Source organism: Biomphalaria glabrata, chromosome 2 (genome assembly GCF_947242115.1).
Source record: "Biomphalaria glabrata chromosome 2, xgBioGlab47.1, whole genome shotgun sequence".
Classification (NCBI taxonomy): domain Eukaryota; kingdom Metazoa; phylum Mollusca; class Gastropoda; family Planorbidae; genus Biomphalaria; species Biomphalaria glabrata.
The window spans coordinates 46,407,595-46,421,575 of record NC_074712.1 but is presented as its reverse complement, the minus strand read 5'-3'; the positions used below and the strand labels follow the sequence as shown (position 1 = coordinate 46,421,575).

Here is a 13,981-nt window from a genome sequence, read left to right as displayed (position 1 = left end):
TTTAATGTATTGTTGTTTTTTATTCAATGAGCATTTAATAAGAAGAATCTTTTTTTTAAATCTTAATTTTAACATTTATTTTGAATTTCAGATCAAAAATATCTATGATAATAACAGTAGTTCAAGTGTAGATGAAAGATCTGCTCCAATGTTTTCCATACCTCTCATGAGCCCAAGAGATTTTGATCATATTCGTTCGCAGTCGCCATTTGCCCTTGAAAGGTTACTCCCTATATTTTGTATAATTAAAGATTCTATTATGCTTAGTATTAACTAGTTCCAACTAGTTTTCAATGTATGACTTATTTTATCAACTTGATGGAAATGGCTCAGAATATTAACAAGTTTTGTGTCTGTCCTACAGTGAAGCTCACAGCATTATAGAGTCACCCATGGTTACTTTTAGAAGTAATGAGTAAGTGTTTTGTTTCAACTTCCTAAGCTACCTTCATGTTAGTTGTTTTTTTTTTTTTATCTTGTTTAGATTGGTTTGATAATTAATGCTCAGTGCAGGTGGCTTGTCAATTATGCATACTTTTGACTTAATATCACAGATGGACAATTCTGGAAAAGTGAAACTAATTAATCTTTGAAACCCTTGACACAGATTGTTTCTTTTTTTAATCTAATTTAATGACCTGATAATTAGGGAGAGAATCTTGGAGAAGGAAATGTTCTAAATGCACTAATGAGTTCATTAATGTGACAATGCTGATGCAGCATATAGAGGGTGCATGAGTGTAGATCATGTGATCATTCCCTCACACTTTATTAGTTATGTTAACATTCCTGTCAAGAAATTGTGTGACATGTCAATGGACACTTGTCATCTTAGTCTGCCAGCACATAGAACAACAAAAACTCAAATTAAGTCTTTTCAGTAGTTTATTTTCAGTGCAGACTTGGTGAGGATCTATTCATGATGAACTTTAAGTTACATTTGGAGAAAGAAGTCACTAAGACAAACTTGTTTGATAGTCAAATATAATTTGTTTTAATTCAATTAAATGTATATAATAAATTTGAGTAGCATTATAAGATTAGACTTCATACCAAGAAAATTGTTTGTTAAAGTGAACAAGAAAAAAAGAAAGTTACATCAGTTTATTTTTTTGTTTTTATAATAAGTTAAATACTTACACTCACTGGGCTAGTTGAAGTGGATTTGACATTGCTAGAATGAGGGATTTTAATTTCTTGGTTTTATGTACATAGCTACAACCAAACTATGATATAAATTTCATGAAAAAAAACTTCTGGTTGCTTATAAGACATCCTTCAATTCAACCTTGAATGTTTCTACAGAAGATTTTGACTATAATGGGAATTGTTTTTCAAAAGCTTATAAAGTTTATGTTAATATTTTGTGACCATGTATAGTTCAGTAACTAATACAGATGTCTTCATAAAACTATGATAGTTTTGTAATTCCATTGATCAAAATCAATTTGATTTTCTAATATCTTAATTAACCGCTGATGTAATTGATTCTCATTTTTCTCTCATAGAATTGTAGATAAAACTATTGTGGAGACCATATCACAGTTTATTGGTGTCACAGATTTCAACCAAAATTCAGGACTACTTTGTAAATACATAAAAACTCAATACAAATTTAGATCTATATATATTATTTCTTACATTGACTTCAGTAGTGTGCATTAATCTTCTTTTCAAGAATGAATGTAAATTTTAAAATAATTTCATTAAAAAGTTGAAAATAGTGGATTTCATTTTTATTTAAATTTAACATTTATTGTTTAACTTTTCTCTTTGTGGTTTTAGAATGAAGAAAATGATAGTGGTTTTAACTAAAATACAGAAACTCAACGTGGCAATGTTTTTTGTTGTTTTTTTTACAGCTCCCAGACTTTTGAAAAGTGCTGATGATAGTGAAATTAATTATAGGTAAAAGTATACTTTTTTTTAAAAGTGTCATTAAAGTTCTTTATGTACTATAACATAAGTTTTATTGTTTTTAACACAATCTAATATTTATTATTATTTGCCTTCCTCTGACTTGATAGTATTGAAGAACAACCACTTCCTAATGTAAAAATATTAACAGAAGAGAAATCAAACAGTACATTACTTCAAAACCCAAAAAGTCTTTGGGAAATGGTAAGAATCCTTTAATGTGTCAAGTTTAACATTGTTCACAGTTACATATCAATAAACATGAACTTACACTTAAGGAAATAAGTAAAGGGGGGGGGGGGGTCTTTTTTTTTCTTTTAAACCTACATGTTAAACAATATTTTGTTCACAATATATATTTGTTTTGCTTAGCAGGATGATGACTTATTGGAAGAAAGAAATCTGTAAGTGATAATTTTTTTCTTATTGTAGTCTAGGTAATCTTTTTCTCATATAGTATCCACATTGTTTTGTAATACAGATTATTGGGGGGGGGGGGGTATGAGCATTAAACTGTAGTTTATGGGTTATTTTTATTTTCTTCTTGGTTAATTTTCTCCAATGTTTATTCTGTGTGCATCTGTTCTCTTCTCAGTCCTGAGTTTGATGGAGTTGAAAGGAGTGACATTTTAATTGGGGTAAGTTTAGCCTTCACAAGTGCTACTTTGTATCATTCTATGTTCTTCTGTTTTATTCTCATGTTTTTTTTAGGCTTAGAGAACATTGCATCTTCTCAGCTTAAACTTAAAGGGACATTTTTCTGACTATCAAAACACCTACTTGTGGCATCAAATTAATCAGACCAGTATTTTTGTTAGTTTTAATGGAACACTAATTTTATAGGATAAGTTGCGAAGATGAGATGATTCACATTTCTACATCTTTTAAAATTCGTACATAGTTCATTACCCAGTTATGATTAAACTTCACTAACTTTTTGTTTTTTTTTATTAGACAATCTTATACTTTGTAATAAATTAAATATAACACAAATGATGTTTATAAGACTAAAAAAAATAATTTAATTTTAAATTATGAAAATCAAAAATAAAAACCTCAGATAAGTCTCATATGAGCTAGGTAAATTTTATGGTCTAAATTGAAATAAAGTATTTTTTATGATATTTATTCATATTTTCACATAACATATAAAACAAAGTGGACATTTTGAGCCACATATCCCTATCACTACTATAATAAAAAAAAACAAATGACTAGACTAGATCTACGAAATATATTATTATCTAAATGAGTAAAGATAATTATATTATTTTCATCCTTGTTTTCACAAAACTTTATATATGACATATTTAAAACATAAACTATTCAAGATTAAATTTTATGCAATTAAAAACATTTTGAGAGAAAGAAAACAAAATTAATGACTTACTACATTGACTTTAATATTGCCGATTTGGCTGAAACAATAAGGTCAAATCAACAATAGTATCCGCAAATAGGAGAGAAAGAGCATGTTAAGTTCGTCGCAATGTTGCAATTTTTTTTTGCATTGTTTTATAATATACAAGTGTCAAATAACAAACTTGTTTATCTAATCTAACTCTAGCTTATAGAAAAACATTAACTAGTAATTGAATTATTAGAATTTCTGGTTACTTAAAAATCTGAAAAAGTTTGGAGGGGGAGGGTTTAATTTGCAACTACTTGTATCTCATTGTTGAGTCACTAGACAATTATTTCTTAAAGAGTATGAAACTCATTTAGTTCAGGGTTGCCTGAATCAGTCAAGAAAAACACTCACTAGAATTAAATATCTAACATGAATGATTAGATTAGCATAAACACTTTTTATAAGGAACTTCTGTAATTTTGAAGATAATATAAAATATAAATGAACATACTCTCTTCCCCCACCCCCCCTAGCATAAAGATAAATGTAAAATAAATTTTGCTGCTGTAAAAAAAATATCTTACTTATTTGCATGCCAGTAATTTGAAAAATTAAAAGTACTAGACTTGTTAAGCCAACCTGCACTTCTCCCATTAATTATGCATTTTCCTAGAAACATGACTTCTTTTGCTGAAATGGCATCTTGTTAATTTTTGTTGTTGTTTATAGAGTCATAGCCAGTCTAGATTTGTTTCATTTTGTTGTTTGCTCAACTAATGTTATTTTAACTAACTTGTTTATATTCTTTCTTTCTTTCCTTTCCCCTCCCATTTTCTGTCATCTTTTTCTTCCCAAATTGTGCACAAACCTGAACTCTTTACGTGTTATGTACTGCTTATTGTTCAACACTGATGTTGTAGCACAAGAAGCCTGTTGGGCCTCCTCGGCGTTCACCTTCTCGTAAGCACAGGCGTAGTTGGGAGCCAGACAGTGTTTCTGTAATCTCCTCTTGCTCTGATCCAAACTGTGTTCCAAATGAATCAGCTCTGGTTCACTACTTGAACTCTTCTCTTAAACCCTCACAGGGCAACGTGAAACATAAGGAACATGTGGCAGAAGACGGTCAAGACGATGAAATCAGATCCAAAAATATGAGAAGAAATGAAAACAAACCTCTCTTGCCCCATTCACTTAGCTTGCAGACTAAACCAGAATCTACCACTGGCCAAAACTCATCCAATGATTCCTGTTTGATTGATCGTTCCCCTAGCCATGGCATCAAGCTGTTTATTCCACCCTTGGATTTTTCAACATTACATGAACATATAGATGGAACAGGTAAAGTAATGAAATGTATGTTATTGGCATTGTTTTGGATAGAGCTTATAGTTGTATCATCATTGGATGGGTAGACTTCTTTGCAAATATATTTTAATCTTTTCTAGATGTCTAATCAATATAAACATAAGTTATCTATATAGAAAAAATAGTTAATATTACAAGTGGTCAGTTGATTAGAAACTAATTTGTTGACTTCTGATTAATTGGACAGAACCAATTCCAATCACCAAAGATCGATTTGACACCCAGATCTGGGTTTCAACTAATCAGCTTTCAGAACCTGACATGAACACAGCTATAGTCTCTCCTCGATCCAGCAAATTGAAGAAATTATTTGAGTAAGTTACATGTTGTTGTGTAATTGTTTTTGTAAATCGTTTTTTTTTTTAAATTAAGGATTATTTTTGCAGTGAATTTGATTAGTAACTGTGTAGTTTATTATTATAATTCCAATAAATGAATAAAATAATATGTACAGGAAACAAAACAATTAAATGAAACATTTAAGTTTGTACAGAATCAAATAAATTAAAAAAAACAAAAACATTGAGTGATGGCCTGCACTTTGCTGTATCATTATCTTAATGCAATCCTTTAAACTTAATGTGTCATTGGTAGCACACTTTACCTAGGGGCAGGAATCATAAATGTTTAGTTGAAATGATACTCAATATAAATAATTTGTGTCAACTGTACTAAACATGTTAATAGAATAAGTCAAGGCTTGGTTGCTGATTCAACTCTTTAGATTACATATTTTTCATTGAAATTTATGTTTGGCTGCAGTGTGTGTGAGATATATATATATATGTATAGATTTTAAATATGTTGCTAATTTGTATTTAGATATGCCCTTTTTAGGTTCATTTATGTTCTTGTGATTTCAATACTGAAAATTATGGTATTTTAAAAAGAATTGAATTTTTTAATTCCATGAAAAACCCACCATCTTAATAGACTTTTAAACATACTTTTTATTTTGTTTTCAGTATTCCATTAGTATACATCAAATTGTAGAGTTTTACTGTAATTAGTGTTACAGTGTTAATTAAGTGTATTTAGTACCTTTCTTTAAACACCAAAAATAACTTTATAGTTCTGCAAATTGACTATAAATGTTGAACAACAGATTGATGTAAACTCCATTCTACAGTATATTTCTCATTATCCATCAGCCCTTATTAATTGTTAAAAATTACTTAACTTTTATAGTTTGCCCGAATCAGATGCCAGTGTGCCAGTAGTGTATGAGGCACCTATGTCTCCCAGTGCCTACTGTGGCAGTGGCCTGTTCAGGTGAACAATCACCTTGTTCTTTTTACTCCTGTTGCAACTAGTTTCCTTAAATCATCTGGGCACCATTTGTAATTTAGTTTTTAATATTGCGACAAAAGTCATCTGCCCTGGCGGCCTGCTTTTGTACTTTATTTTCTGGCTTTTGTTATTGCTTTTTCTAAACCCTGTATCCTGGTTTTTGCATTTGTTTCCTTACTATTTGGGCTAGCTGTGAAAAGAAGTAATACTGTGACGTGCTTTTATATGCTACATCTGTGTACAATCTTGTTATTCATTCTTATTCCACTCACATTTCGTTGTATGGTCTTGTTGATCTGCAGCTTCATAATTACATAACATATATTTTACAAAAAAAAAATGATTGCACTATGTATGTGTTTCTATATTGTCATAAGATGCAGCATTTTTTAATCCTTTATTAATTTACATTAAAGTACAGTCTATAACTTCTTTAACCTAACTCCCATAGAAGTTGTGCTGTATCACCTGTGTTGTATAAAGTTGCTTGCTAGATGTTGAGATATGCCATTTTCAGTGGCTATAATCACATAATTTATGAATAGACTGTGCACTACAGTTTGTTTATTCAAAGCATAAGCCATACTATGTGGACAAAAAAACAATGATACATTTTATTTATTTGTGAATCTTTATATTATAAAATGTACTGCTTTAGAAAACAAAAATTAGTTTTAAGTGTTGTACTTGACACATAATGTTTCAGTTTTTTGTTTTGTTTTTTTAATTAAAAGAATGGGGTTTTTTTTTTAGTCTTGTATAATGTGAAATCAAAATTTTCCCTAGATTAAAGTTTTATGACAAAATTAGACTTTTATTTTTAGTCCCTCTAATGGTTAATTGCTTATTTATGGTTAACAAACACAAACACAAAAGACATTCTGCACTTGAAATCTATCAGTAGCCAGTTTAGCACACATACATCTCAGAGCAGTAATAGTGAACCCAGTTTCTGTTTACTCCCTGCTTCTCTTCAAGCTCTTCCATTTTTTTGTATCAGAGTGTTTGATACTGGTATGAGATAGATAAGTTTTTAAAACTATACACGTTTTTTGTATGCAGGCATTATCCATTGCTCACATAATGTCATGTCAATTAAAAAAAATACCTTTGTAATCTAAAAGGCATATGTAAAGGTCATCTGTTTCTTTGGCCAACAGTTAACAATGCATTTGACCATCACAATGATTAACCGGCTTTTACTTTCCCCAACTAATTTCAGGTACCCACCAGAGTTGGGTGTATTCAGGGGTGTCCTAAAAATAAAAAAAAAGTCAACTATTCAACCAGAAGTCAATTTAAAAAATTGACTTTTATTATTTTATCATTTTAAAATGTGGAAAGGAATAAATTGTGAAATTCAATGATTGTCCCATTTGAATGTTTTATTTTTAATTTAAATGGCAGTCTTCAAAGTAACTCTGTAAGAGTTGTGGTTGATATCCAGTTGAATAAGAAACTTCATGTGCAGTGTGTGCTAGGTGGAGAGCATGTCATCCTATTTCTGACTGATAACTTGAGACTGTACACTAATGAAATGTATGCAACTGTTTCAGGGCTTCAGTGAACACAGACATACCACCTTCCCCTCCAGTCCAACAAGATATGTACAAGAAATACAGGTAGGAAATTTTGAGTGCTTTTATTAACTTCTTACTATTCTAAATGGAAGACCTTTTTCATGCAGTTTCTGCTCTCTACTTCACTACCCATAGGACATACATTCACCCTTTTCTCTAGCCCATCATTTGTTTCCTAGTTGAGACCATTTTAGCTGGGTCAAGTCAAGAAACCTAAACCCAAAGTATTCAAATCTGAGACCTTTAATCAGAACACCCACCCACATATTATATATAGAATATTACTGATACTGGTATTTAAATAGACATAAATCTTACATAAATTTAGTCTTACTAGTAAATGAGACCATTGTTATTATGGGGTTAACCAGTGAAATCTTAATGCCAAGGAGAGATGCTCAATATGCCAAAACATTAAAAAAAACAATTATTTATTTATTCTTATTAGTTAGTAGTTTAGTATGGCAATTGATAAATATTACTTCTTCGTTAGTAGTTTAGTACATGCAACATTGTATGGCCATTGAACTAATATTACCTCTTCGTTAGTAGTTTAGTAAATGCAACAGTGCATGGCAATTGAACTAATATTTCTTCTTTGTTGATCTAGTGATGATGATGGCAGCTATGTATTGAGGCAAATCACTAAGAAAATACAGGGTGAGTGTTACACTTTTGTATATTTTAGACTTAGTTCATTCATTGAACCCAATCAACCTAATTTCCAGTTTGAAAAATCTACAATGTTCCCTAGGCAAAGAATAATAATATAAAAAAACAACTAATAAAAAAAAAACATTTAAATTTAAGATTTAATAGTAATAAATAAATAAACAACTGTAAAAAATAGAACAATATGCCTAGTTTTTTTTTAAATATATACTTTTATTACCTTTAGAATATAAAAAAGCTTCAAAAATACTCAATTTATACACTGTGGGTTTGAGCTCTTTCATTTAAAAAATTCTCAGGGGAAAAAAAAAGCACTACACATTCAGTTTTCACTAAAGAAAGAAAAAAAAAGTCACTACTCTCTGGTCAAGACTTGAATGAGCTCTTCTTATAGGAACCTTTAAGAAAATGCTGCTAGCTTCCTAGCTCATCTTAAAGCCGTTGGCACTGCATCCTACAGCAGCAGGGTCTATTGGGTTTAGTATCAGTTTATCTGTCAACTTAAAATTAGTTTCATTTTTTCTTTTTTGCTTGAAACAGGTTTAAAGAAGAAAATCAAAATTTTTGAAGAAAATTTTGAGAAAGAACATGGTTACAGGGTAAGTTTTTTTTTATTTTTTTTATTTTTAGGTGATTAAAATTGCCTTTTAAATAGATCTAGTCAGAAATATTTTTAATGTCTTACAATTGTATGTTTCTTACTTAGCCTACACATGGAGAAAAAGCCTCTCAGCCAGAAATAAAAAAATATATGAATGAATTAACAAAGGCAAGAAAAGATCTGAAACGTAAGTATTTTTTGTCTCACCAGTGTGCTGAAAATGTAAATGTAGTAGATCTACTTTTTCTACATGTATCCTGACAACAGATATTAGATTATTTGTGTGTCACTAATTATGAGTGACATTAAATATTCTTTGGACATAAATATGTAGTCTTTTTTTTTTTTTTTTTTTCAGTTAGGTAAAAACTAACATTCTGATCTCCCATGTTGTTTTTTTCCCCCTACATCTTGTGCCCTGAAAGCTCTACATCAAGATCTACTTATTTACGTGGCATATTTTCAAAGGGTGTGACCTCTTTATTTAGTTTGAGATCAGTACTTGCAGTTTTCTGTACACACTACTCCACAGTTTGTTTTATTCTTCTTTTAATAACACAGTAGCTTCATGTTGCCAATAACCATTTTTTTAGTATGTGTGGTTCTAATGTTGTCCATGTCTAGTTTCTGTGTTTTTGTCCATAAAAAAAAAAATTTTTTGACTGAAGAGAAAGAATGGGTTGATTGTTTAAAAAAAATACTTTTCAACTCTACTAGTTCAATGATTTGAGTAATGTATCAATCTTGTACTCTACTAGTTTATGATTGATTAATGTATCAATCTTGTACTCTACTAGTTCAATGATTTGATTAAGGTATCAATCTTGTACTCTACTAGTTCAATGATTTGATTAAGGTATCAATCTTGTACTTCCAGGCTTAAAAGAAGAAACGGAGATGGGCAACAGGGCTAGACACAACAGCGGTGCCTCCTCATCAGGTGTTGAGCAGTCTCCTTCAGTCTTACCTACTATTACCTCAACTCTAGACTATATTCTCAAGTGTTTGACTGACAAACGGCAGGAGTCTGGAAGACCTGAGGAAGTTTTGGTAAAATTAACTCTTCACTAGGATTCATTTATTTGATTGGTTTGGACTTTACTTGATAAAGGAACATTTTGAGTTGTGTATCTGAGAGACGATACAGACAATTCATTGATTGTTGTTATACTAAGAAAATCATTATAATCATATTAAATTGTTTGATTTTATGTTAAATTCTACACTCAATTTTTTTTTTTGTAAATTAATTGTTAGAATTATTTCAGAATGGTTACTAAAGACTGACTAGTTAATAGACTGAACAAATAGTACATTTTTTTTTTTTATATACCAACCATACTTATTTTTTTAATTTTTTTTTTGACTTTGTAGCTGATGTCAAGAGACCAGGTTCAAGAGGAAAAATTGGCTGTTCAGAAAGCATTACTTCATTTTGAAGGCTTACATGGAAGACCTGTAAGTGGGTTAATTAATTTTTTTTTAGAGTAAAATATTTGTATGGATGTTTTCATGTTTAGTTTTATACTCTCTAATACTTTTTAAACAAAAAATCCCTTCCAACCTCCACAAGCTTACCAGTTTCTATTGCTCATTGTTCATGTGTGTGCTGTAGTGGACCAACAGTATAATGTTTCACTAATTAATACAAAGCTGATTGGATGCCCTGACATAGATGACTTTATCACTACTATCAATTCTTAGATGCAGTTCTGTTAAAATATGATAATACCCAAGAAGAAAATGAAAACATTCATACCATTGTCAGTCAGGATGTTTTAAGGTGATTCGTTGTCACCAGAGAAGTGCACAGGAACCTGAATCATCAAGCGCTGGTTGTAATCTTTTGTTGTTGTTTGTGTTCGCATTTATATTATAGCCTATTGTAGTAATGCTGAAGTGGACAAATGTAGTCAAACCAAATTTCCTTTTGTTTGGACCAATAAAGTTATGTGTTTCCTAAGTCTGATGAAAACTTAAAACCCTCAGTTTGACATTCTATGCACATTACTATAGGACTACTCCACTACATACTTTTCAAAAATTCTGATACTTTGATTCATCTATTTGTCTAAAATAAAACTAACTTCTAAAAACATAATTTTTTTTTCAGACTTCAAAAGAAGAAAAGGATATCATGCGTCCATTGTATGATAGATACCGATCTGTGAAAAGGATGTTAGCCAAACCTTTATCGGTACGCAATTTTTAAAAATTGTTGTAACCATTTAAGAAATTTTAAATCCAAATTTGATCCAGCTACTTTGTATTCATGCATTGAGATCAACATTTTCTTCTTCTTGTACAGCCACGTAATTCTCTAGAGCTACAAACAGTGCCAGAAGACCAAATGATGGAAATACCAACCTCTTACACTGTGAGTTGAACTCTAAATATAAGACATAGTATAATAACAAAAAAATAACATTCATGCACTGACTAATTTTTTTCTTTTGAATTTGCTTTCAGCGGCAGCCTATTCATGTTCATGTTCCCACAGCAACAGTGGAGGAAGAAGATGGAAACACTCAGGAAGTTGGAACTCTGGACTTTGGACTTGTTACACGAGACTTCAACGTGATGAGAGACATGGATTTTATCTCATATGGAGTCAAAGGCAATGACATTGCTAGGTTCCAGACCGATGATGGATATTTGGATAAAGTGATTCCAAAAACTGAAGATAGAATGGATGCACACCTCCATGAGTTGTCATTGTAAGTTTTAATTTGTCACACACTTAATATTATTAGTGTGACTAAATAATTATTGTTCTTTCATTTACAACCCTTCAAACATAGTGAATAGATGAAATAAGATAGTTGTGTTTATTACAGCACACAGTTTATTTTCCATATAAGAAATATGTATAATAGTAATGAGAGCAATCATCTTTAACATTAATAACTTTTATATGATTACTTCCATACGAGTCCATCATCTATTACTTTAAAATACCTACCATAATAGAGACTTATATATTCACATTTGATTAGAAAAACAAGAGTAAGAAAATCACTAAATTAAGATGCTTCAGGACAGAAGACTAAGAAGTTAAGTAGCAGAACATAGAACCATAATTTACAAAAACCAAACCTAATAGATTACTCAGAAATACACAAAGATAAAACCATATTTGTTATTCCATATGGTAGGATAAATTTGTATAAATGCACTTTTTTCCCTTGTGTCATTAAAGCATGGAATGGGTTGCTTTAATCAACCAGGAAAACCAGCATGCATGACTAGATTGGCACATGAAATGTGTAGGATGTAATTACCTTTGAAGTAGCATCTGTAATTATAAAATAATTTGTATACCCAAAGCCACCAATAGAATCATGGGACCACAAAAAGTATATCTGCCCCCTATTAAAGAGGGCAAAGTCATTAAAAAAAAAACATACAAGAATGGACTCAAGACAACACCCTCAAACTACAGACTGGAATTTATTTAAAGAGTCAGGATTTTGTCATTTTACCATCACAAAAGAGATACAAGACACCAATAGCAAAGACGGTCAGACACTTCTTCTTCTTCTAGCCAGCTTTATTGCTGCTGAGCTGTGAGCTCTTTTGCAGACTGTGCCAAGGAAAAAAAAGTGTGCTGTTTTCTTCAGTTGTTCAGCACTGCCGTACAGGGTATTGGTTATGTTGGGCTGTAGTGGAAGTAGGGTCTGCCTAAGGTGGATTAGGGAGGGGCATTCAAAGAGGATATGGTTTACGGTTTCAAAGGGGTGGGCGCAGTGTCTGCAAAGGGGTAGTTGTGTGGAGTTTATTTTGTTCAGGTGGTAATTTAATAGTGGTGTGTGTCCTGTTCTTAGTTGGAAGATTGTAGGTTGGGGTTCCAAAGGACTGTCAATGCCGGGGGTGAAAGTGGGGATAAGCACCCACTTTCCAAGAAATGCTCCCATGGCTTGCGACTCTAAATGCCTCTGACAGTCAAATCCAGCTCCTGGCCTTCACATGTGATTTTCTTAAAAATCCAGGAACCTGTTCTTACAAACTGACAGGAGAAGGGATGAAAGGCGGAACACTGGCGCCTCAAAACCAGTTTAGCTTCGTGTTGATGGGGCATGTCAGCCTAAATAACGCAACCCATCTAGGAGAAGGAAAACTCTGACTCCAAACCTCCACTCTGTGGCGATACTCCCTCGTGTGGGTATCGGGGCTTGGAAATGACCAAGAGAAATAAATAACCCCACTGCCTTTCCACTTGCATTTCACTAAGTGAATAATAGTGAACCTTCCCCCCCTCTAGGAGCTTTTTGACGGAGGTCTGGATTGCACTACACCAGACGGAGGTCCTTGTCTCACTACATTCTAATACTAGATATACAGTCAGACACAAATTTTTTGTTCCCTAGGCAGTCATATCATTAAATACAATTCAACTATCTGATATAAACATTTCATGTGTAAATTTTGAGTGAGTCTAGTGTGAATGTATATTTTGGTTTTCTAAAGTTACAATGTTTTGTTTGGTATAATGCACAAATTGTAAGACTAATTTCCTTATGGAGAAAAAAAGATTAATATTATTGTGGTACAAATTCTCTATGGTACATGATTCATGCAATTAAACAAAACTTTTTTTTAAACAAAAGCTTTAAATTTCCAAGTTCAGTTGTTTTTTTTGTATATCCAATAGATCAGAATTACATGCTGAAATAGAAACTTCAAGAAAGTCTAAAAAAAGATTAAGGCGACTTCTCAGAGAATTCGAGGAAAGTTTTCTGTTTAAAACTGGAAGGTATATTTTTTTTTGTTTTAGTCTTAGATGCAAAAAACAATGCCTGCCAAAAAGTTATCTCATTTTGTTTAATAAAAGAATGACTTGACCATCATGCCCTTCTTTTTGTTCTTTTCTATAAGTTCTGAGCTTTTATATAAAAAGTGGTTTTGTAAGGATTTTAATTGTAGCTTACCAAGAATTAAAAATAGTATGCCTTAATATTAGAATTTGACTTTAAGGACCTTGGGGCATTGAGATTATTTTTGTTTAAATATGTTGCTGTTTTTTCAGAAAAGTAATGAAAGAAGACAGATATCCTCTTCAGACAGAATACAGTGAATACAAGGTAAGTAGTAGTTTTGGTGAACACAATCCATACTTAACACACTAACTCACACTTGTTCCTATATACATGTTTTATGCAGTACTACTTTTCACTGTAATGCAAATACTATTTTTATTCTATTTCT

The 13,981-nt window shown here is 31.4% G+C and overlaps 1 protein-coding gene across 6 annotated transcripts in view; it reads left to right on the top strand.

Annotated features, from left to right (window-relative positions):
• Window positions 1-13,981, top strand: part of LOC106054633 (protein FAM13B-like) — a 37,781-nt gene that overhangs the window by 20,573 nt on the left and 3,227 nt on the right. For 2 of the 6 annotated variants that reach the window (XM_056020869.1, XM_056020870.1), the window contains 21 exons: window positions 92-222; window positions 365-415; window positions 1,509-1,588; window positions 1,863-1,908; window positions 2,028-2,121; window positions 2,290-2,321; window positions 2,513-2,555; window positions 4,189-4,606; window positions 4,821-4,947; window positions 5,822-5,905; window positions 7,480-7,545; window positions 8,114-8,163; window positions 8,716-8,774; window positions 8,882-8,963; window positions 9,654-9,826; window positions 10,151-10,234; window positions 10,890-10,973; window positions 11,085-11,153; window positions 11,246-11,493; window positions 13,428-13,529; window positions 13,803-13,857. In XM_056020869.1, coding sequence (XP_055876844.1) covers window positions 92-222; window positions 365-415; window positions 1,509-1,588; window positions 1,863-1,908; window positions 2,028-2,121; window positions 2,290-2,321; window positions 2,513-2,555; window positions 4,189-4,606; window positions 4,821-4,947; window positions 5,822-5,905; window positions 7,480-7,545; window positions 8,114-8,163; window positions 8,716-8,774; window positions 8,882-8,963; window positions 9,654-9,826; window positions 10,151-10,234; window positions 10,890-10,973; window positions 11,085-11,153; window positions 11,246-11,493; window positions 13,428-13,529; window positions 13,803-13,857 — 2,178 coding nt within the window. The remainder of the gene's footprint in view (window positions 1-91; window positions 223-364; window positions 416-1,508; window positions 1,589-1,862; window positions 1,909-2,027; window positions 2,122-2,289; window positions 2,322-2,512; window positions 2,556-4,188; window positions 4,607-4,820; window positions 4,948-5,821; window positions 5,906-7,479; window positions 7,546-8,113; window positions 8,164-8,715; window positions 8,775-8,881; window positions 8,964-9,653; window positions 9,827-10,150; window positions 10,235-10,889; window positions 10,974-11,084; window positions 11,154-11,245; window positions 11,494-13,427; window positions 13,530-13,802; window positions 13,858-13,981) is intronic. The other 4 variants (XM_056020874.1, XM_056020871.1, XM_056020873.1 and 1 more) reach the window with 4 other exon arrangements.